Below are 24,285 nucleotides of genomic sequence, written 5' to 3'. Positions count from 1 at the left end.
CTCCCCCGTGGTCTCCGGACACCGACCACGTCCTCCCCCGTGGTCTCGGGACACCGACCACGTCCTCGCCCGTGGTCTCCGGACACCGACCACGTCCTCCCCCGTGGTCTCGGGAACCTGACCACGTCCTCCCCCGTGGTCTCCGGACACCGACCACGTCCTCCCCTGTGGTCTCGGGGCACCGACCACGTCCTCCCCCGTGGTCTCGGGACACTGACCACGTCCTCGCCCGTGGTCTCCGGACACCGACCACGTCCTCCCCTGTGGTCTCGGGAACCTGATTTTGATTGTAATGATTGAAGCACAGTATAGACAGAAATGGAGAGCACAGTCCTGTCACTTTGTGTACGTGGTCTCGATAACCGTAGGGAGAAATTTGTGTAGTAAAATGGCTACTCAGTGCTTGATCCCCCCTTGACCTTAGACGGCCGCCTGCAGGTTCGACAGCATGACCTCGATTTTTTGTCTCCTTAGGCTGTGGAACCCTGCTAATATTGGATCAAAATGAATCTGGGCTTAGGGTTTTCAGAAGGTAAGGTGGCTCTAATTATTAAACTTAGGTGTCTTCTCTGTTGTTCTTAAAGCCTTAATAGAATTAGGTTTTAAATCGTTTTGATCAATGAAAGATTTTTAAATTTGCAATATAAAAGAAACTTCAGCATTTCCATAGCGTAGAAGTTATTTTTGCCACTAAGTTGTGATTACGTCACTTTTCTGCTAAAGCTCTTGTCCCTCAGTGTCCATTTATACATCATAAAACTTAAACATGAGAAAGAGCGCACGCGTTAGTGTCTGGGTGGCGTTCCTGTCTTTGCTGTCTTCTTGACGCAGTTCAGCTCCACCCATCAGGAGCTAAGTCTCCGTCCTGTGGCTTGTCTGGCCCGCGTTCCCTGTCTTCTTTCCACACTTGTCTTGTCTGCGTGACTGCTGGACTCACTGACACCTCCATCAGGGTGGTCAGTGGTGGAGCAGGAAAAGGAAATCCCGTCAGACAACAACTACCTGCTCGTGCCTCAGGGGAAAGATTTGTGGGAAAAGTTGAAATGATTGGTCTGAATACTAATTTAGCATTAGTGGCAGCATGCCCTCCTGTAAATAGTGCCGTATTTCTAGTTGGGGGAACTAATTTTATTTTATTTATTTATAAATTATTTGATTGAGGTGATGCTGGCTTATAACATTGTGTGTTTTCAGGTGTACATTACTATTGATCAGTTTCTGTATAGACTACATCGTGCTGCCCACTACTAGTCTAGCCTTGAGGCGTATGTGGCTATCACCATACCCATGTGCCCCTACCCCCTTTCGCCCTCCCGCCACCCCTTTCCCCTCTGGTAACCCCCAGTCTGTTTGGGAGAACTAGTTCAGTCTAGCTCTGCAGTTTTCCAGCTGGGTGACCTGGGCTCTGAACTTACGTCTGCACCTGTCAAGTGCCTGCTCTGCCTACCTCCCATAGTTGTGGACACCATGTGAGATAATGTGTGTTAAAATATGTGGTAAACTTGAAAAAAAAATGTAAAATTATGGTTTTAATTTTATGTTCAGCTGCCTGTATAACTAGATTTTTTGTCTTAATTTTCCTGGCGTAGCTTTGAGTGGAACGACGGTTTGTTTGATGTGACCTGGAGTGAGAACAATGAACACGTCCTGGTCACCTGTAGTGGCGATGGCTCGCTGCAGCTCTGGGACACCGCCAAAGCCGCAGGGCCGCTGCAAGTCTACAAGGAACACACTCAGGAGGTGGGAAGGAGCTCTCTGGGCTGCTTGTTTTTCTCTGGGTGAAATCCATTTGGGGATGGAAACATGGGGAAGTGTCTTTAGGGGACAAGAAGTTTGAGCTTTAGTGTTTCTTGTACGTGGTAGATGTCACTTATTATTTGATTACTCAACATAAGACGCCTCTTGGCCTGGGGAGCTGGGAAGCAGGAAAAGGTCAGGCTTCTCATGAGTCAGTGAAGCGCCTCCAGTCCTGAGCACACTGCTGCATCTCCTCCAGAGGGCCCCGCTGTCTTCACACTGTAGGGTGTGCCTGCCCTGCCCAGTCTTAAGACAGAGGTGAGCGGACTTTTCTCAGAGACTGCACAAGGTCGCCTGGAGGGCTTCAGTAAGATTCCTAAGGGTTTTCAGAATATATTGGAGCAAGAGCATCTCGTACTGAATCTGAGGCAGGGCTTACTGAAGAAATTTTAAATCTAAATCTGGTTCGTCTGTCTGGATATTGTGTGTGTGTCTATGGGTAGCACAGAAAGTAGTTTGGCCTTCATTGTTAACTCACATACATATGTATTTTAATGAACGTGATGGGGAAGACATTCTCTTTTGGTGTTTGACCTTAAATGTTTTAAAGTTTTCCTCAAAGTAGCAATAGATCCTTCAAATGAAAACTTGCACGTTTACTTTCGAGTTTGTGTCTGCCACAGTGCCTGGCCCCTAGAAGGCCTTCAGGAAATGCGTATTAGATGCAAGAACCTTAGTCTTTTGTGATAAAAGAATGGTTATGTGAGATTCCGGACATGATTTTATAGCTATAGCCATTGAAAATCAATGTTTCTAAGAGTGGAGTGGAAAATTTTAGTCCCTCGATCTTATTGTGAAGCCTCCTTGAATAAATGTAGTCATAGATGACCATGTTTCGTAGAATCACTGAATACTGAGGCGACTTTGGGAAAGGAGGACTTCAGTTTCATGATGTTCAACGCAAGAATCCCCACAGATCAGCATGTCCGAAATTCAGATGCTTTTGTGGTACCTTCATGATTTTGCTGTTTTCTTATACCATTTATAATTAATGTTTTCCTTTTTTGTTTGTTTTAATGTTTTTCCTCTCAAAAGTTTTTTTTTTCTTTTTCTTAAATCTTTAGTGCCTTGTGTTGCTTATCTTTGTACATTTTTGGGCTTTACCTAACAGATCATAAAATAGTATATCCAATTATGTTAAATGGGATATACTGATTTAATGTTTTTCTTTAAATGAACTTTATTATTTTACTTATCCTAAAACAGTTATATTCATGAAGCCATGGGATTGATGGCTAACTTAGTATGTACATTTATTAGCTTTTAGTGTATGTTGGAGTAAGTATATAATGAATAAAATAAAATGTATATAACAGTTAAAATCATCTCTTGTACAACTAGTGGTCTATGTACTACTCTCTGGGAATTACTATTCTAGAATTTTCCTGATGATGGTCACTCAGTCTTTACTTCACTCAGGGAAAGTGAATGTCACTATCTCCTGAGATAACTTATCTGACTTTTAGGTTGCTCTAATGGTTAAAAAAGTTTGCTCTTTTAAGCTCAAACCTACCTTCCATATCAACCAACTATTGCTTCTAATGCCTTTCTCTGCACTGGTGAGATGAGGGTCATGCTCGTTTCTAGGAGAACCCTCAACAAGAGCCATCGTGCCCCTTTTAGTCTTCCCTCTTCCAGACTGTGCCTTTCTAACTCCTTTAGCCTGTCTTCATGTTACGCGGTCTATCTTTCCCCTCCGGGTAAGCTCCTTCACGCACTCTTCTGTCTTTCATGACTTTTGATGCTGTATACCTAATTTATTCCAGAAATGTGGTGATCGGTACTGAGCTTTATAAGACTTTGCCACCATAATCTGGAACCTCTGGTTCTCATATCATCCTGTGTTCCTCAGCCGTGTCACAGTGTTGAATTGCTTCGAGTCTGCTAGTAAAGCATCTTGATCTTTATTATTTGAACTGCTGTTAAACCAGGTTTATGTCATTCTACAATTGCATAACCGGATTTTTTGAACTGAAGACATACTGTGTGGGTTTTTTTTTTTTCCTGACTATTATTCTAGGTTGTCCTTCCTTATTCTCTTTTCAAATGCAGTTTTTGATAAGTGTTTGTATCAGTTAGGATGCCTTGGCTGTTACTGTAATGGAAAATACGGCTAAAAGTGGATTTGACAGTCAGAGTTGATTATTGCACATAACCCAGTATGTGGGGGTGGGATGGTCCTGTCTTGATTATTCAGGGTTGGCCGTGCCATCAGATACCCAAGTTCTCCCTGCTTTCCACCTTTTGTCCTCAGTGGGTTTCTTCATATGTTGCTTATAGTTCTGAGTATCATCTTATCACCCTTCAAGGTAAGGAGCAAAAGAAGTGAGTATCCCTGTCTTGGGACTCCTTCTAAGAGTGAGAAGAAGCTTCTTCAAAGCTCCACAGCGCACAGACGCTTCTTCACACCTCAGTGGCCAGAAGAGCGTCATCGGCCCAGTCCAAACCCTGTCGCCTGTGAAAGAAACAAGCCACCATTCCTGCCTCACCTGAGCAGGGTTCAGCCAAGGGCGAGGAAAGGGCAGAGCTGTCTCTGAAGGACACAGTTAGGGTTCTGTGAGCCAGGAGGAAAGCAGGCTTGGCTCTCAGGGAGCCAGCCGTCACAGACACATCTGCCACCACATTGCTTCTTGTTGTTCTCACAGTTGTTAGTGCAATCACACTACTGCAAGTGGGGTGGTGAATAGAGCACCGTAGGGTACTCATAGAAGCCGTCCTCCGTGAGACTGAGAGAAAGAACTTCTCAACTTGAAGCTTAGGATTATAATACCAAATATTTGGCATTTTTCATTTAAGAGAAATACAGCATTTATTCAAAGTATCTCTCTTATGCCAAATACTCAGAAACACTTCAAAGGACTTAAGGTCAAACAAGAGAGTTTTGAGGAGCTAATGAATATTTGTTGAATAGATTAACAAGTGAATGAGCATAACTCATTCCTGTTTTTTTCCTCTAACGTGTTCAAGAATAGCAAACAGTGAGTCGTTTTTGTCCTATGAGAGAGAGTGTAGAATAAGGATGAATAGCATGGTTTCAGTCAACCTTGGGTTGAATCCTGGCTTTATAACTTATGTGCTGTGTGACCCTGGGCAAGTTACTCGTTTTTCCTAAAACTTAGTTTCTTCATTTGCAAACTGAGGATGGCAGTCGTCTGTGTCATAGGGTTGTTACAAGTGCTTAGAACAGAGCCAGCGCTGAGTAAGTATGAGCTATTATTATTATTTCTCTTATTAGAACAGGGTTAGAACACAGGAAACAAGTTAGGCATCCTCCAGCTACCACTTCGCCACTTGGTGACTGTCTGAGAAATGTCCAACAGTCAGTTTTCAGAGTCAGATGAGTAGGTACTGAAGCAAGAAGTCCAGGACCTAGACGTATTGTGTGCCTTGAGGAAGGAAGGTCTCGGTGAAATGAAGACAAAGAAAATTGTGGACGTTGTCTGTGGGTGTGGCTTCTAAGCTTGGTGTCAAAGCAGGAATCCAGTCTTCTCCGTGTTGCTTGTCTGGCATCTGCAGAGGCCATTCTGTCTTTGGAGCCCCATGAAATACCTTTAGCTTAGCCTGCTGCTGAATATGTAATAGGAGTGGAAGAAGAGGAAAGTTAACCAGTTCAGAGGAGAAAAAGAGTGTGAACTGAGAATTTTGTTCCTCTACTTTATGACTTAAAGCACTGTGCTATTGAGAGTGGGTTCAAAGTGACTTTAAAAATGACATAGACTCAATTTAATATTTATTTCAATATCTAGTTTTCAGTGTGCTTGTTACAATTTTTAAAAATACTTTATCAATTTGCTGGATTTTTTAGAAAGATATTTGATCTATTTAAAGTTTTTGATCATTGCTTATAAAAACTTATCTTTGAACTAAGTATGTGCTATCAGTATCTTGTTGTGGAGAAAATGTATTTAACTATACATTTCATTGTAAAGATGTGCTGTGTAACTTTAAAAACAGAATCGGGGGCCGGCCACGTGGCCAAGTGGTTAAGTTTGCACGCTCTGCTTTGGCAGCACAGGGTTTCGCCTGTTTGAATCCTCGGCGCGGACATGGCACTGCTTGTCAGGCCATGCTGATGCGGCGTCCCACATGCCACAACTAGAATGACCCACAACTGAAAAATGCACAACTATGTTCTGGGGGCTTTGGGGAGAAAAAGGAAAAATAAAATCTTTAAAAAAAAAAAAAGAAGTAATTATTTACTCCTTTGATAATGATAGAAGCTGAAAAGTTTATAATGATGGATGCCCATAAAAAATAATAATCCAGAATGACAACCAGTCGTGGATTTAACACCAGTTTGTTTCCCTTAAAAATGCATTTACATTTAAAACTACACAGCAGGTTTGTCACCGAGGGGATCTAGCTTTCTTTCAGGACACAATTGAACTTGATGTATTTCCTTTTGCATCTTTAGTTATGCTCAGCCATTCATTCTGGATTAAGTTAGTGCAGTAAGATTTTTATTATAATCTATAAGCCATTTAACACTTTCTCCCCTAAAATTGTGATTGTAGAGAAAAATAGTTTCTAATTATATGTCAGTTGAATCAATTCTCCCTTTTTGGATTTTACTACAGGTAAGATGTAATATCTCTTACCACTTTTCAATCTTTGTGTTTTCAAAGCATTCACTTTTTTTGTCTTTTAAAGTTTGGACTTGTGTTAAAAAAGCTAGATCTGTCTGTACTGGTAGCACATGTTATGTGCCAGGCATATGCTAGTCTCTGAAGATGCAAATATGAGTAAGACTCAGGTGCTTGTCTCTGGTGGTGGTTCTGGGACGTGCAGGCAAACCATTTAATATGATGTGGTAATGCCGAAAAGAAGTGTCTGAAATGTACACAAGAGGGAACCAAGAGAGATGCTGTTTGAGCTGAGTCTTGGGCAATAGTAGGAGTTTGCCAGGCAGCCCAAAGGGAGAGGGCATTTCTGGTAGAAAAGAGCATCTGCAGAGGGGCCGGTCTGTGGGAGAGCATGCTAAGGCCAGGCAGCCACAAGTCCTTTGTGTGACGGGAGCATGGAGGGTACAGTGGGATGGTGGGAGACGACGCAGGAAGGTGGTGAGGGGCCTTCCTCATGGGCCTTCAGTGCCTGGTTGGGGTTGGACTTCATGCTGCGAGCGTTCAGGAGAGACATGGACTGACTGTATTATTTGGGGCCACGCACTGTGGGCAGAAAACAGGATGTGTAAGTGTTAGCCATTTTCCACTCACTCTACTTTTTCAGATGTTAGGTAGGACTAGACTGTAATTGAGGTATTTGAAATTTTAGTATTTGAAATGAAAAAAAAGTAGAAAATGCTGGTCTTAACTCAGTGGTTCCCGAACGTTACTACTTAGTAGAATCTCCGAGGGAGCTTGTGAACATCTTCATCCTGATCACACTGCCTGGGCACTGGGGCCGGGTGTAGTGTTAGTCAGAGGCTCCCAGATGATCCCAATGGGCAGCAGTGTTCTGAAGTCACTGTCTTAGCTTAGTAGGCCTTCAATCCGATGGCCTCAATATGTGTGTCTAGTATTTTGGGGGTTGTAGATTCAAAATGTAGATTTAAAAAATTACTCAATAAAAGGAGTTATTTGATTTACCTTGCAAAGTGGTCACTCAGAGTCCATTTAACCTCAAAGCTTTGAAACTGTTTTTTTTTTAAAGAAGAGAAAATAATAGTTTTAAATAGGTGGAAACTGCAATGGAATATGTTTGGGTAGAGAATGGCTTTCGTGCATGCCCACTGCTGCTATAGCTGTCGTTTCTCTGCCATGTACCCCATGCAGGCCTCAAGCACTGCATGTGTCTCCATAGCAAGTTGGTGAGTGTGTCTCACCTAGGAGTTAGAACCCCATATCTCCTAGTTTAGAATCTTTTAGGAAACATATGTAGGAGAATGATGCAATCTTATTTGATAATTTCAAATCATATGAAACTAGAAATCATTTTTAGTTTAGCTGCAAGCTAATATCCTATGAAGTGAAATTATTGGCAGAGCGGTTTAAATAGATGTAGAATTTACTTTTATGTAAGACAGGGAGGAATACAAGCATATATATATATTTAAATATGTTAAATATATACTTTATAATTTTTCAAAAAGAAACGATGGAAAGATAATTCGAAAGCTAATAAAAATGGTTACCTTTAAAGCGAGTGGGGGGAGAGAGGACAAGGATAGACATAAGATTTCTCCAAATATAACTTGTCTTATAGTTTTGACCTTGGAGCAGTTGAAATATTTTACATAATTAAAAATCACAACTTAAATTTTAAAAAAAGCAATTGCTAAAAATTGAAAAAAAAAGACAGAAACAAATTAACCTAGTGACTTTAAAAACAGTATTGTGACTGTACATACCTAATGGGGTATGTCTGATAAACAAAAAGAATTGCAAAGGAGTTTTAAACTACGTTCAGAAAAATCAATGTTGTTATTGTGAAACTCTCTTATGTTTATTGTAAGATAAAGCAAATCAGTAATTATGTCATTAGAAACCAAAAGTTTTAAGTTAAGAGAAAAGTGATATGAAAATAAAGATGTTAAATGGAAACATTTAATCTTAAAATTGAACGGGAAGGGGCTGGCCCCATGGCCGAGTGGTTAAGTTCGTGCACTCCGCTTTGGCGGCCCAGGGTTCAGATCCTGGGCGCGGACATGGCACCACTCATTAGGCCATGTTGAGGCGGCATCCCACATGCCACAACTAGAAGGACCTGCAAGTAAAATATACAACTATGTACTGGGGAGATTTGGGCAGAAAAAAGCAGGAAAAAAAAATTGAATGGGAAATATCCATATAGACTCATGATTTAGTTTTCTCTAAAAGTGTACATGTTTCCTAGTTCTTTGGATTGTAAAGACCTAGAAGCATTGACAACTCAGTTACAGTGAACATCCCTAGTGCCCAGACTATGGCCTCCAAATGCTGTTTCCCACCAGAAGGAACAGGGATCTTTGGAGAAACAGTCGATTCCAGGACTGGGCAGGAAACATACGAGATGAATCCAAGACATCACCTAGTGTCAGAAAGCAGTGAAAGGCCACTGGGATCACGTCAAAGTTTGGAAGAGATGGCCTGAAGAGGCTCTCACTGGCCAGTGATGGGACAATTTGAATGTCAGGAAGAGTGACAGCAGTGGATTGAAACACTGTACACACACAGACACACACTTGTGTGTACATTTTCACTCATTACATGGAGTTGTATGATGAAAAAAACAGCTGGTCACCATTGAGGATTACTAGGACAACTGCCTCAGTCTGAAAATTGGTAAATGAAGATAAGGAATCAAGGCGTTTATCCTGCCTTTCCTATATGAATTTTATTGTGAGGTAATCAAACAGTTGATGTGGAAATTTCTTATAACAGAATTCTAGCTAATAAATGCAGAAGAATTAACAGAATTAGAAAATCACCAGTTAGTAGCCCCTAGTGAAATAATGACTCTAGGAAGTATCATCCATGATGCTAAAGCCATTAATTTAAGATCAGCACATCTTCTGAACGGTTTTGGTGTCACTAAAAGTGGGTCAACCAGAAATTACACACCTCCTAATACAACAGGAAGCTGAAGATTGAGCTGAATCTCATCAAGCCTCCAGGTCTAACGTCCAATTTAAAGGAAGTAGGACGGGTAGAAGTTAGACACCACCGTGAGGAAACGATGAGCCAAAGCCACAGTTGGAAGGTTCCACAGCACCATCCCCTTCGGTTCTTCAGCAGATACATGTCATGGGAAGATGAGAAGAGACTTGAGAGATGGAACAGCCGAGTGTGAAATGTGCATTTTGTTTGGATCCTGATTCAAACCAACTGTTACAAGACATTTTTGAGACGATCAGGGAAATAGGAGTATGAACTAAGTGTTAAGTGATATTAAGGAACTGTTGTAAATCTTGTGAGATGTGAAAATGGCCTTGAGCTTGTGTAAAAAAGAGCAGTGTCCTCATCTGCTGAAGTGTTGATGAGTGAAATGGTCTGATGTTAAAATACGGCAGGCAGTCAGTCAGTCAGTAATGGGACAGACGAAACGAGATGGGCAACATGCTGATACTTCTGGAAGGTATGTGATGGATACCTGGGGATTTTTTATGCTGTTTTCTCTACTCTTTTGCACATTTTTAAATTTCCACAATGAAAACGTTTTTATCTGAGTTTTACATTGAAAGAAATCGTTCTCTCTAATCATGCAGTAATGAAAAGTCAGTGTCCCTTTCCTTTATGTTGATACAGAGAAATGTGAACATCCCGGACATAGTTTTTATTTGATGATTTTTAATTAAATAGACCAACTTAAAAAGGGCAGTACTGCACAGTAGATTAAAAACGAGCTCTTTGGGAATTGGTTTCAATAATAAAATTTGTCCTCTCAAGCTATGGTTTTGATGAGGTTCAGATTTCATAAAGCAGCACAAAATATTGTTGAGTGGTTTTCTTTTTTCTTTTTGCAGTTTCTCAGTTAATTTTCTTTACCACTACCAAGAATAACTTCACAAGATAGGCCTTCAGACGACCTGCTTTTGAAGCAAAACTGCATCTCTCTCTTTTCTTTTTTATCTTTAATTTGACCATTTGCCACTTCCACTGTTTGAGTGGGAGTGGCGGGGGTTTGGGGATAGGGAAGGAGGAGGAGTGGGTCACCAGGAGATCTGCTTTCTGTTCACCTTTGTTCTCTGTCCCTTCGCTCCTTCCCAAGCTTTCGTGGTCTCCTGTCTGCAGGGGACTGTGCCAGGCTTCCTGGAAAGATGCGCAAGTCAGGCAGGACCCTTGTCCCTCTGAGGGAGAGGCTAAGCTGCTGGGTGTCTAGTTTATGGTGTGGTAAGTGCTGTGAACATGCAGGCAGAGGGGGATCTTGTCTGGGGAAGGGACAGGAGGGCATCCTTCGGTCTGAAGGGAATTAGCTATCCAGGTGGAGAGGCCAGAGGAAGAGGATCAGTGGCAGAGGAGAGTGCGTGCTTGAAGGGGAAGGACTGAGCCTGTGTGCCTGGAACAGTTAGCATTTTAGCTGTTATGCTAAGATCAGTGGAAAGACATTGAGATTTTTAAAAATTTACTATGAAGAATTTCATGCATGTAAAATACATGTAAGATGTAAAATGTATAATAAACACTTGTATAGTCATCATCTTGCTTAAGAAATAAAACTTACCTGCACCATTGGAGCCCTGGATACCGACTCTGCCCTTCCTCTATCTCCTTTTTTCTGACTCTACTCATCTCCCTCTGTTTTTCTTTCATCCCTTCTTCCCTCTGGAGTAACCACTATCCTGAATTTTCTATTTATATTTTCTTTGCGTTTCCTTTTAGTTTTACTGCTTGTGTGTGCATCCCTAAGTCATGCATAGTTTTGGGTGATAAGCAGCAGCATGGACACATCTCAGTGTTGAGTGAAGATGGAAAGTTACAGGAGCCATGTAGTACGAAACCACTGAAGGGCTTTCTGCAGGGAAGTGACGATAATTTGTGTTTTGTAAAGGTTATTTACTATGCGCTGTGGATAATAGATTGGAAGGAGCAAGAACTGATGGAGAGGGCAGTTAGAAGGATGCTGTGACTCTTCCTTCCCAGAGGCTAATGGTTGTAGCCTCTCAAGAGAAAGTGTAGACAAACTCATAACCATGGCCCTTTACCATCTTGTCCCTCGTGACTGTTTGACCTCGCTGTTGTTCAGACATGACAAGTGTCTCCTGTGTTGAGGTCTTCCCTCTTCTTCCCCTGGAAGGCTTTCCTCTCAAATGTGCATTCTCTTTCACTGCCCTCAGGTCTCTGCCCAGAGGTGTCCCCTGCCCACCACTGAGAAGTGACCCCATCCTTGTCACTGTTTTCTGGTCTTCTTTTTTTTTTTTTTTAAAGATTGGCAGCTGAGCTAACAACTGTTGCCAATCTTTTTTTTTGTTTTTTCTGCTTTTTCTCCCCAAATCCCCCCCAGTATATAGTTGTATATTTTAGCTGTGGGTGGTCTTCTTACTTTGCTTTATTTCGCTTTGTAGTTTTTTTCAATCGTACCCTGAAATCATATGTTTATTTATATACAGCCTGTCTTCCCTGCTAACATATAAGATCCACGAGGGCTGGGACTTTTATCTGTCTCGTCTGACACTGTGCTCCCTCCCCGTGCCTTGTGCATAGCAGGCGCTTAACGAATATTTGTTGAGTAGGTTAGTGAGATTGGGACGATGGGATCCAGTTGTCCCTTTTCGGCTGTCTCCTAAACATACCTCTGGCTGTGAACTTTTTTCAGAGCTTAAGGTTAATACCAACTCTTATTCCCACAAGATGTTTCCACTTGACTGTCTTGCTGTCGCCTCAGACTCAGTAAGTCTAAAATTACACATTGTCTTCCTTCCTCCAGTCTTCCACTGTCACTGGTGGTCCCCAGGCACAAAGCCTCAGAGTTATCCACAGTGTTCACTAGTCTTAACCCCTCGGGTACTCTCTGTCCCCATTTCTGTCCTTGGGGGTGTGTCTGGTCCCTGTCGTCATCTCTGCTTTCTGTGCTGGCATTTTAGCCAGCCCTCAAGGCCCTGCTCGGATCCTTCTCTTCTGGGCCTCAAGCGGAAGTTTCTACCCCAGCACCCTTTTGTACTTAGGTCTATAGTTTTTGTTTTTTAAACACAATATCCTGGTTTGTACTGTTACTTTCCATGTCCTAATATTTAAAAATATTTAACTGTCCTAAATACTTAAACAAATATTTGTTGTATAAAGTACAACAAATAAAGCACTTATTGATTGAGTTGCCTTTGTTTCCTTCATTACCCTGTTTTTGGCCTCACCACGTGTCCTGTCCTTAGATTTGTCCTGGAGCCCTAACCTTGTCACCTTGTTGTATGACAGAGAAGACAGCTGCCAGCAGCACTGCCAGCAGCAGAAGTAGCTTTCTTGCCTCCTGTCTCTAGCCCTCACTGGCGCTGGGTTCTCTCTGAGCCTGTTGGGGCTCTTGCAGTTTTAAAAGATGAGAAGTCGTGAGGTTTCAGCTCCTACATCATGCTGGGAATGGGTAGAGGCGGTGGATCTGAGCTGATGACGTTAGTTTTTAGTTGTACTTGTTCAGTTATCCTCTAAAAGAAAACAGCAGCTCTTCATAACTACTTAGAGATGCAGGTTGTGAAGATAAACTTGATTGGTTAAATTATTTTAACTCCTGTTTATTGAGTGTCTCTTATATTGCAGTGAGCATAGACAAGATGGTTTTGCTTCTGACAGGTCTTTCAAAATCTAGCAGGTATGGGAGTTATTTAACAGTAGATTTAGTAAGTAAATCTGGTAAAGGCTGAATTAGAAGTAGGCACAAGATGCTGATGGAGTGCAGGAAAGGAAGCGTCTGACTCACTGAGGGGTTCCTAGGGAAGGCTTGTTTCATAGAGGACGGAACAGGCCCGGTCTTGACAGGTGAGCGGGAGTGCAGCGAGTGGCAAGGGCTTTAAGTTCTTGGACGTGGGTAATTCATGAAAACAAAACGGAATCAGTCTGGGCCCATCGGAGCTCCATTGAGGGGCAATATCAACAAGGACAGGGTTTTCTGTTTCCTTAGTGTCAGCCCAGGGTTACCACTGTGCAGTCCCAGTGCCACAGTACCCTCAGGCAGCGGGCTGCAGAGACAGCTTCACATAGCGGTTGACGGTGGACTCTGCACTTCGGCTGCCCAGCTGCAGATGCCCCTCTGCAGCTTCCTGGCCTTGGGGATTTGAACAAGTGACTCAGCCTCTTTGGCCTTGGCACAGTGTCTCTTCACAGAAATGAAGATTAAATGAGATAAAATAGGTAAAGTGCTTATGATAACGACTGGCACTCAGTAGATGCTCAATAAAATTTGCTGTGGGGGTGAGTTTTGACTGTTCACATCAGCCCAGAGCAGGGGTTGGCAAATTATTGCCAGGGCCAGACCCTCCCTCTGTCTGATCTGTCTGTAAAGTTTTCTGGGAGCACAGCCATGCCCGTTCATGCAGTAGCGTCTCTGGCTGCTGCTCTGCTCTGCAAGGCTGAGTTTAGTAGTTGTGACAGAGACCAAATGGCCCACGAAGCCTGAGATGTTCACAGGGCCCTTTACAGAGGAATTTCCTGAGCCTTGGCCTGGAGGATGAAATCAAACTCTTCAGCTCTGAAGATCTTCAGTGGTCACTTCCACGCCTTCTTGTCCGTCCGTAACTCACAGGTGGCCGCAGTAGCTCTTTGGGTTTTGCTCCCCTTTCTGTATCCTTTGTGAGCTGCTTCCTGTTGCTGGCTCCTGGGCTCTTTAGAGTTTCAACTGCTCTGTTCTCTTTTGCATGAATATGGGCAGCAGTGGGGCCAAGACCCCGGTGAGGCTGGTGAACTTCTCACCTTGGCACACAATTTAAGAGGTTCCCCCCAAAATCTATGATGAACAAAATGTCAAAATTTTAAGTAAAGACAGAACCAGTGTTACTGATTTTTTTTTATCCTCAGGCTCCAACATGGCTAGACACAGCACTAGGCAGCAGAGAACAGGCAACCCGTACTTAAGCCACAACAAACCCTAGACACTCATACTTCCTACATAAATATAGTAGAGTTTTTAGATTCAAAATAATCTGCTGGCTGATCATATTTAATCACACATACTCAGGTCCATGTCAGGACTACTTTCATAAAGTGTAATTAAGCACGCATTTTTTTGGACTTAGCTTATAGTAGTGATCCATATATAATCTGTTGTATAAAGTGACAGAATGAAAAATATTTCCGTAAGTTTTTGAATGATTCATTTGAATGGTTCCCTGAGAGCCGTGGAGCATGGATCAGAATAGCAGCCTTGGATAAGTGAAGCTGTTTGCCAAGAGATCTGAGAGGATCCCCTGGTTCCTATAAGCTTTTTCTAAGAAAGGCCAGATAGGGGTATTAATTGAATTTTAATGCTTTCTGATAAACGTTGGCCCGGCAAGCGTTTTTAGATGACTGACTTTCTAATCTGCTTTGACATTTCTTCAGGGTGTTGCAAACAGTGCTTTGTTGGCAGGTTTAAAAATGTGTATAATTTGTATTAGTGAAGAAGGTTTGGAAATATTCTGTGGAATTCTCTTCCAGTAGAACGGAGTCTGGTCTGTAGGGAGTGGGTCTGGAGGAGTGGACAAGATGACCTTTCCATTTCTCAGATGCTATGTTGAGGTTTGTGGGATTTTATTTGATGTTTCAACAGAATGAATTAGTTGTTCTAACTGGCCGTCACTGTTATAAAGAGATAAAATGCAATATTGAGCTTACTGAACTTGGTGCTCCTTTGCTTTCTGAATGACGCTTTAAAATGTTTTTAGGTGTATAGTCTTGATTGGAGCCAAACCAGGGGTGAGCAGCTTATGGTGTCTGGCTCATGGGATCAAACTATCAAACTGGTATGTCAGCATTACTGTATTCAAAACCATATAGTCCCTTCGCCAAAGCCTCCACTGAATTTTTTTTCTTTCCTAGAGTATAATTCTGTAGCTTTTCAATGACAGCTAATTTCCTTTTCAAAAAAATACATCAAAGCATTTATTAGAATTTAAAATTTTCTAATCTTGTGGCTAAAACCTAGTAATTAGCTCAGCACTGATTGTTTTGGCTCCTTAAATACCATCTTGCTTTATATAAAAATAGACTTAAAAACCCCTTGTATCTGTGTATATTGTGTGTGTGTATAAATACACATATATGGTATATCATATACATAAAAGCGTAAGCTTGACTTTACTTCTGTTGAATATCGATCTGTTCATTTATTTGTAGTGGGATCCGACTGTTGGAAAGTCTCTGTGCACCTTCAGAGGCCACGAAAGTGTCATTTATAGCACGATCTGGTCTCCCCACATCCCTGGCTGCTTTGCCTCCGCCTCAGGTGAGTGAGCGGGTTCTACTGGAAGCTTTGCTGGTGGTGCACGGGGCCTGGCTTTGCCCAGCAGGTGCTGGTGGTGGACCGGGCCTCGCTTTCCCCAGCAGGTGGCGCCATCCCCTTAGCTGGGAGGCAGTAGGAGGCTGCGGCTGTTTGTGCTCTTTAGGCCGTGTCCCACCAGCCTCGGATCAGTGTTCTGTGACCGTACCCACTTGACTGCACATGTCCCTTCCAGTGAGGTGAGAGGCAGGGACGAAGCGCAGGGGAAGGCTTGGCGTCATTCTGCTCGAAGGGGAGCCATCCCTGCAGCTGGCTGGTTGTGGGGCCTCGGGGCGGACGGCGAGCGTCCTGGTCAGCGGCTGGTTAAGAAGGGCTCACCTGGGGGTTTGTTCTGAGGGTGAAGTACGGAAACACAGTGACGTGTCCAGCAGGAGGTCAGCCTCCCTTCCTCAGGGTCAGCCTCCTTTTAGGATCTCTCTGATTCATTGCCACTGAGCCACACAAGGATGTTTTTGGTATGATCTTTTTTCTGACTGCTTTTGATTTATGCCAGCAACTCTGCAGTAAAGTAGATACTTAGATTTATATGTCTCTATGTTTTTGTATAGAAAAGTCATCTTATAGAAACTTAAAAATTGCACCTTGTACTGTTTGCATAAAGATTTACAAATTTAGTTTGCTAGCCAATTCATAAATCACATAAAACATGACAGTCTAACTCATATGTGAGTTGTGGAGAAACCTTGCTCGGCCCCTGTGCAGTGCTGCTTAAAGTGGCAGAGTCCCCTGGCCAAGTGGTCACTTAAGTGGCCTCCCCTCTTTACTGTTGTTGTGAATTGCACATTCATGTCTTTGGCCCATGTTTCTACTGAGAGATGTTTGTTGTTGTTTTTCTGTATCGATGTATGAGTTGTTTTTATTTTTAGGCATTAGTCTTCTGTATCTTACAAATGTTACTAATATTTTCCCAATTTGTCTGTCTTTTAACCTGTTTATTTTATTTTACTTTTTACTGTATAAGCATTTAACCTTTTTGGTAGTCAAAACCATCAATTTTTTACTTGATAGATTTCTGACCTTCATTTAAGATGCATAAGGAGTTGGCTCAGTGAAAATTGGGAGGCCTTGGATGGCAAAGAAGGAGAGAACATTCCTGTCAGAGAGAATAGGATGCTCAAAAGTACAATCTTGATGCGTCTGAGAAACTGAAAGAAGGCTGTTGCTTCAGAGGAAAAGGGGTAAAAACGAGGTCGGGGTAGTAGGCAGGGGCCCACATCACACCTTGTGGGCTGGATTCAAGATAGTGGATTTTATCCTGTGGACAATGGGAAGACGTTGAAGAGGTTTAAGCAAGGTTGCGATATGATCATGCTTGCGTTTTTAAAAACGCACTCTGGCTGTCATGTAGAGAATGCTGTGGAGGGGAGCAGAAGTGGGTGCAGGGGGACCACTTAAGAGAGACGAAGACGTGGATGAGGATGGTGGCAGAAGGGATGGAAGAAAGTAGGCTGACCTGAGTGGTATGTAGAGACGATTTTACAAGATGTGGAAGAGGTGAGGGGGAGGGCTGAGGCAAGAATAGCTGCTGTATTCCTCGCAAGGACAAATTCATGGATGGTAGTGTCGTAGCTGAGGTAAGAAGTTTGTTTGAAAGAGAAGATGTCTCGTTTTGTTTTGGAGCACCTCCTGCCTGTGGACACACATGTGACCTTGTCAACAAGCGGCTTGAGTCTGGAGCTGAGACATCTGACCTTATGGATAAAAACTGTGTCAGTGGCTCATCAGTGGTAACTAAGGCCATGGCGGTGAATCAGAGCACCCGGTGAATCAGAGCACTAGGGAGAAGAAACCCTGGAATAGAGCACAGGTTGGCAAACTACTGCCCTCAGATCCGAATGACCCGCTGGCAGTTGTTGTGAATAAAGTTTTATTGGAACACAGCCACGCCCTCTCGTTGATGTGCTGTCTGTGGCTGCTTTCACACTGCAGTGGCAGAGCTGAGTGGTTGTGACAGAGACAGAATCGCCCTCAAAGCCAGAAATGCTTACGCTTAGGCCCTTCCCAGGAGGCATTTGCTAACTGCCAGTGTAGAGTCTTGAGGGAGATGAAGATTGGAAGCTCCTGTGCAGTTCGGCTGTTGAGGGGGGAGAGATGACAGTGAGGGGCAGGTAGGGGGCTTCCAGCGCTGTTTCCTCGGGGTAGGTGTTCCCTTCTTGCTAGTAAACTGCATCGGTGCCCTGAGTTGTTGGATTATGTCGAGTGGCTTCCACAGGAAATATGCTGTCACAGAATCCTTTCCATTTGTTTATTTTATTTTTTTAATCCTAAAAATTAAAAATGACCAAATATCTCTCAATTCTGGAGTATTATTAGATTGAAGACACTCAGAAGTGGGAACCTTCAGATAAATTGTGCAGACAGATATGTCCATTTAGATTAAGCAATTTTTTAGATCCTAAGATAATAGCAAATAATAGTAACTGTGTATAGAGGTTCAGTTAATTCAAAAAATGTTTTATTCACTGATTAAAATTAACAGCATTGTTTTCTAGAATGAAGAACAGTACATTTATAAAACTTTTACTATTATTTTTAAAATTTCTGAGTTGTCTAAGTCATAGTTTTTTGGTCCATAATCTGAATCAAATCTTTTCCAAAATGTCAAGTCTTTGGGGATGGAACCAGCAATACATTTTTCCTGTCACCTTTCCTTTTCCAAGCCTAAATTTCTTCTTTGATTTTTTTTGTCTGTCTGTGGCACAGCTAACTGTAAGGCTGGGTGTGTGTTAAGTAAGTGATAGTGATATTGATACACTCCTTTGAATTAACTAACCCTTTCGGCTTCGTATATAATTTGAGTTAGTCATCTTTTGTGCTTTTAATTTAGTGTAAATGCTACTGAGTTTCATGCTGATAGTGATCAGATCTGTAAGATGACCGCAGTTCAGCATAATGGTTACAACTTCACTATTGGTGAAAAGCCCTAATACAGAGAGTATTAGTACGAGTTCAATTAAAATTCTTGTAAGGATATGTATTTTTACATTAGCATCATTTTCAAAAGGTTCATTGAAAACCCTGGATGGAATTAGTGGTACAGAATAGATCCATCCTCAAAATGAACTGAAACCTACTTCCCGTCTGGTGGAACAGTGAAGACTTGTCTTCTGGGAGCTCTGATTGGCAGTGTGTATAATCAACTGGGATTAATAATGAGATAGTTTTATGTATTTGGAAAAGGATTAGTAAGTAAAACTTCTTGAACTAGGGGTAGATTTTTAAAAATTCCTTTACCTTACTATTCTATGTTTTTTTGTTAATTTATATTATTAAAGTTCTAAAATTGTCCTCATTTGTTTTTAATCACTGTTCTTTTTATGACCATGACTAAATGTAAAATCTGATAGTGACAAAATCATGAATGAATATGGCTGCATTTATTTAAACAACAGCCAGAATATTAGCCCTTTGTTTGGGCTGAGTCACACGCCTCTTCCTCCTACACTGGCCTTCTGTGTAGCGTGGTATACATAATACTGACTCTGGACATTGCATATAGAATATTCAGTGTGTGAGACTGAATAGCAGAAAAAAATGAATTGTGTGTAGAGTTAACAGTATAATCACAAAACTTAACTCTCTGTACATTGTAAATAGGTGGCATATGAATACAGTCTTTTATCTATAGAATGGCCATTTGCTTTAATAGAAAAAAAAGATGATCTGTTTAATGACATTACCTTTATGTGTTTTATTAGAAATTAATACAGTTGTCATATTAGCCAAGACTTCTTTGGTTGAAAATATGAAAGACATTCTGACCCAAACTGCCTTAAGGAAGGAGATCATTTATTTGCTCATCTAGTTGAAATGTCCAGAATTACATCTGACTTTATAGACATGGCTAGATGTAGGGGTCAAAGGATGTTCTTGCCTCTCTTTTGTTACGTGTTCTGTTGAGTTGGTTTCAGTATCAGGTACCACATGATAGGAAGATGGGAGTAGCTCCACCCCTGCATCCTTTCTGGTTTCCATCCAGTAGGAAAAAGTGAGAGGTTCCTTCTCAGACATCTGGAAAAGTTTCCTTTCCTCTCCTTGGCTCTGACGGTCCGTGTGGATGTTCCTAAACTAACCATTGTGCCTGGGGGAAGGGGTGTAGTGTGTTGATTGTCTTGGGCCAGCCCAGCCACTGCAGTTGGGAATGGGAGGTGGGTGGGGGGGGGGGGGGGACCCAAACTACACGCTGAGAATGGAAAGAGTGGGTCCTGATTAGGTGGAAGGAGATGGGGGCCAATATTCACTAAATCATCTGCACATCCAAGGCTTAAAATAAATCAGAAGGGATTTGATGAAAACTGAACTGTAAAATATATTCCTGTAAAAAAAACTTAATACATTAAAGCCATTTTCTGCGAGCTTTTATGATTTTGGAAACTCATTGGAAGGTTTATTTATCAAGCATTTGCGATTTTCCTGACGTATTCCTTCATGATGATTTTCAGATATTAGCCTCTTGATAAAGTTGAAAAGATTTAAAGTTTTTCTTCCACTCTACAAAAAGAGGGTTCGTGGGATAGTAAAAGTTGGGGTGAGCTCTGAAGCTCTCATTGTGCCTTTGCCATTTCAAGTGAGACAAGAAACTTTGCTTACTATGGACAATGCACTCGTAGGAAATGAACTTCTTTGCATATTTTCTTTGCTTGACTTGTCTTCACACTTTACCTTTGGGGCATGTATATCTTCTATATACCTGAGTGCCTTCCACAGGCAAACACTAAAACATTTTTGATTATTATCATGTAAGATATGGGTGTAACCATCTTATTAGAATTTTGAAAACATATCTCAGGCTAATTTTGTTTGTTGAGGGGGACGTTATCAGTGAGTCAGATATTTAGTCAATGTCCACCATTTTCTGGGCACTGAAGATACATTGAGGAGGAAAACAGACAGGGTTCCTGACCTCTGAGAGCGTAGAGTCCCATGGGAAAGAGAGATGCTAGAAGAAAAACTAATAGCAGATGATGAGGAGGAGGGTGATGTTCTCTGAAGGAGAGGCGACACAGCCAGTGGTTAGGAACATGGACTCTGGACAGAGCTGGACTGCCTGGGACCAAACTCTGCTTTCAGCACTGTTACATGACTGGTGATGCAACTCAACCTCTGTCTCTTCATTCCTCATTTGAAAAATAAGGGTGATAATAACACCCACAGCATGGAGTTTTGGGAAGGATTAAGTGAGTCAATGTATGCAAAGGGCTCAGAACAGTCCCTGGCACAGAGTAAGGGCTCCATAGAATGCCTCTTATTATTAACGTGTGTGCTCAGAATTCTGCGGAAACAGCTTTGACGTGCTCAAGAATGCTTTGCTATGTGTCTGTGCTGTAAGAATTAATGGTCAGTGCTTATCTGAGAACTCAAATCTGAGAGCAGAGTTTTAAAGTCACTTGCTCCAGATAGAATCTAGAATGCTTGGTTGTGTAATGACATACTAGTCCAGTCATCCTGAAACCTGGCTGACCATAAGAATCATTTTTGTTTTGTTGTTAGTAGCATTCAGTGGACTCCAGCGCCTAGTGACCCTGTGCACAGCAGAGGGATCCCAGTCCGGTCTTTCTGCGCCATCCTCTCACCTTCCTGTACTCTATCAGACAGTGCTCTGCTGCTGTTCACAGGGTTTTCAGGGCCACTTTTTTGGAAGTGGGTGGCCAGGTCCTTCTTCTAGTCTGTCTTAGTCTGGAAGCTCTGCTGAAACCTGTCCACCGTGGGTGACCCTGCTGGTATTTGAAATCCTAGTGGCATAGCTTTCAGCATCACGGCAACATGCAGGCACACAGAATGACACCCCACAGATGGTGGTGTGATTCCCTGACCTGAAACGGACCTGGGCTGCCATGATGAGAGCACCAGATCTAACCACTAGACCACCAGGGCTGGTTATCAGAATCATGGGGAGGAACTTAAAAAAACAACAGACTTCTGGCTCTGTCTTAGTCCTGCTGAATCTAATCTCTCTGGGAGATATATTTTTTAATCACTCCAGCTAAATCTAGAGATCATCCTGATTCAGAAAGCACTGTACTAGTCTATGGTGTTGCTCTGTTTGAGATGCCAAATTATAGCTTTTTTCTGTTGATATAATGGGAATGGCATGTTTGTTTTAATAGAAATATACTTATTTCTTTTTTAAAAACCCACAGAATGGTTTCAGTGCTGAATTCAGAGAGGAAGTAATTTCTTTAGTTTGAGAACTTGTTAGTTTTTTTCCAAAGTTTTTTTAGTTATAGTTTGAGTTGTATTATGGTCTTTATCAATTAATTCTTTTACTTTATGTTCTTGCTTACAGGCAGGAACTTGTTATAAAGCATACTATAATCTTTGCATAAAAATCATCTCAACTGCAAAATTCATGGATCTGGAACCCAAAGTGGTAAAATATTTGTTTTTACAAATATTAAAAATATTAGAAGCCTCTATGATAGACAATTAAGGTGTATTTTTATGTTTAGTCCTGTGGTGCATGTATAGTTAATTATGTCATCAACCGCTCATAACAGTTTATATTTTAAGAAATATATGAGAATATAGCATTTAACTTATTCCAAGAATTTAGTCACCTTCAAAGCTGTATGGTGTTTGCAAACCTAGAACTAAATTTGTTATCATTAGCTAAGTAAAGACAGGCCCAAAGGGGATTTTTAGAGATTGAGATCTAGGTTTACCTTCCATAGCAGAGTCTCTATGTTTTGTCATTAATGAAAGTCGTATAGGGCACAATTCATGTTTCTAGAGTCTGTGAGATAGGAGGAAAGAATAATTGAGCTCTTTACAGAAGATTAATATGAAGTACACTTTCTTGGGAACCTTGAGAACTAAATTACTGCTCTTACAGACCCCATATAATCGTGTAAGCCCTGGCTGTGCCTGAGTGTGTGGGTCCAGTAGTTTAAAAAGCTTCATTCTACTCTAGGAAAAAAGTCATATTACATCTGCTAGGCATCTGGCATTTCCGTTAAATTAAGTTATTTGGGCCCAATATGCATCCTTTTGCTACTCATTTTGCTTCACAGTTTCAGACTCAACATTTACCCTCATTCTCCTCCCCAATGGCTGTGATCTGAAATTAGATGTGGCGGCAGCCAGCACTTCCCATCCTGTAGCGTGCACTTGACTGCACTGGTTCTGCTACCGGTGGCAGGGCTGCAACTGATAAGGGAAGCTGGTGATGCAGGTGCGTCTGTGGCACCATTACAGGCTCTGATAAACGTCTGGCTGACAATGACAGGCCAGTTGTCTGGAAAAGGCAATTTGAAAAACAGCATACATACAGATGTCCTGGTGGCTGAAAGAGTTGAGTGAGTCATGGTACCATTTGGCCAGAAGGTCTCCCTCCTTCCTGGACAAGAGCGATGAGGATGAAGTGCCAACTGTGCAGCAGAGGGTCTGTGAGGAGGCGGGGTCCTGAGCTCCTTCAGAGCAGCCCTCACTCTTTTGCGCCCTTTAAATTAACTGCCAGAGGTGACAGCCTAAACCATGCCTGCTGAATGCGAGAGTGAGGAGCCGGAATATTGTCCCAGAGAAATTTGGAATAGCCGTCCACCCAGCCTTTGTGCTCATCTATTTAATCTTTTATTGAAGTATAAGACACGTACAGAACAGTGCGTAATCTCAAGTATATGACACGATGGATTTTCACAATGAACGCGTCTGTGTGCCATCACCCAGATCAGGAAAGAGAGTGCTCCCAAGCTCCCCCGACAATCTTCCAGTCCTCACCCCCTGCCCCTGCTCCAGGGCAACCACTGTGCTGCCTTCTGATAACAACGGATTAATGTTGCCTGTTTTTATACTTTTGTTTCTGGTTGCTTTTGCTCAACATTATGTTTTGTGAGATTCATCCCTACTGTTGCTGGAATAACAGTTCTTAATCTAGTCCACGTTCACTCTGATGTTTTAGTACTTTAACTCATTCATATACTCATAAAATGTAATTTTTAGGATGGACACAAGCTCATTGAACTTTAAATGATGCTTTAGTCGTAGCTATAGCAGACTTCATAGTTTCAGACCTGATGTTAGACACACACTTTTGAAAGCTAGTGTACATCATTAGGCATTTCCCATGTTTTAGTGGTAGCCTTGTGCTGGATCACGTGTTCTTCTCTGGGGCTAGGCTCTTTAGAGACTGAAGCTTCAGATGGATTCCATTCACTCCCTCCATGGTGATAAGGGATCTCCTTTGCCTACAGGTGATAGAACTTGAACTATCTTGGGTCTTTGTAGAATTTATTGAAAAGCATCCCAGAAAGGGAAAGGATGCTTGAACGGCCACAGGATACATTCTCTGTCTCTAATCTGGACTTTTCTCTGCTTGTTGGCTTGACTCTGCCGGCTGGCTTTCTCCATACAATGAAACACATGGCCACCAGCAGCTCCTCAATTTTATAATCTGTAAATTCTCTTATAAGAGAGGGACTGACATTATTTTTTCACTTATAGTTCAGAAAATCCCAAGTACCTACCTTTGACCTGTTAGCAGTGGTCAGGACAAGAAATCAGAGGCTTGGACCTGTCCCTGGCTGGTCATCTGTGTTGAGCCATAAGTCTTTCTAGAATCACATGGTGAGAAGAGGATGCTGTTCCTAGAAGGGTGTTGTTGGGCAGACCAAACAC

The 24,285-nt window shown here is 42.1% G+C and overlaps 1 protein-coding gene across 2 annotated transcripts in view; it reads left to right on the top strand.

The window, feature by feature from the left end:
- PEX7 (peroxisomal biogenesis factor 7) overlaps nt 1–24,285 on the top strand; it is a 95,093-nt gene that overhangs the window by 5,718 nt on the left and 65,090 nt on the right. The window contains exons 2-5 of one of the 2 annotated variants that reach the window (XM_046676784.1): nt 475–532; nt 1,590–1,740; nt 15,059–15,136; nt 15,510–15,618. In XM_046676784.1, the coding sequence (XP_046532740.1) occupies nt 475–532; nt 1,590–1,740; nt 15,059–15,136; nt 15,510–15,618 (396 nt within the window). The remainder of the gene's footprint in view (nt 1–474; nt 533–1,589; nt 1,741–15,058; nt 15,137–15,509; nt 15,619–24,285) is intronic. The other variant, XM_046676785.1, reaches the window with a different exon arrangement.

The sequence above is a fragment of the Equus quagga genome, chromosome 11, assembly GCF_021613505.1.
Source record: "Equus quagga isolate Etosha38 chromosome 11, UCLA_HA_Equagga_1.0, whole genome shotgun sequence".
In the NCBI taxonomy this organism is placed as follows: domain Eukaryota; kingdom Metazoa; phylum Chordata; class Mammalia; order Perissodactyla; family Equidae; genus Equus; species Equus quagga.
Note: the sequence above shows the minus strand (reverse complement) of the source record. Positions and strands in the feature narration are given on the sequence as shown.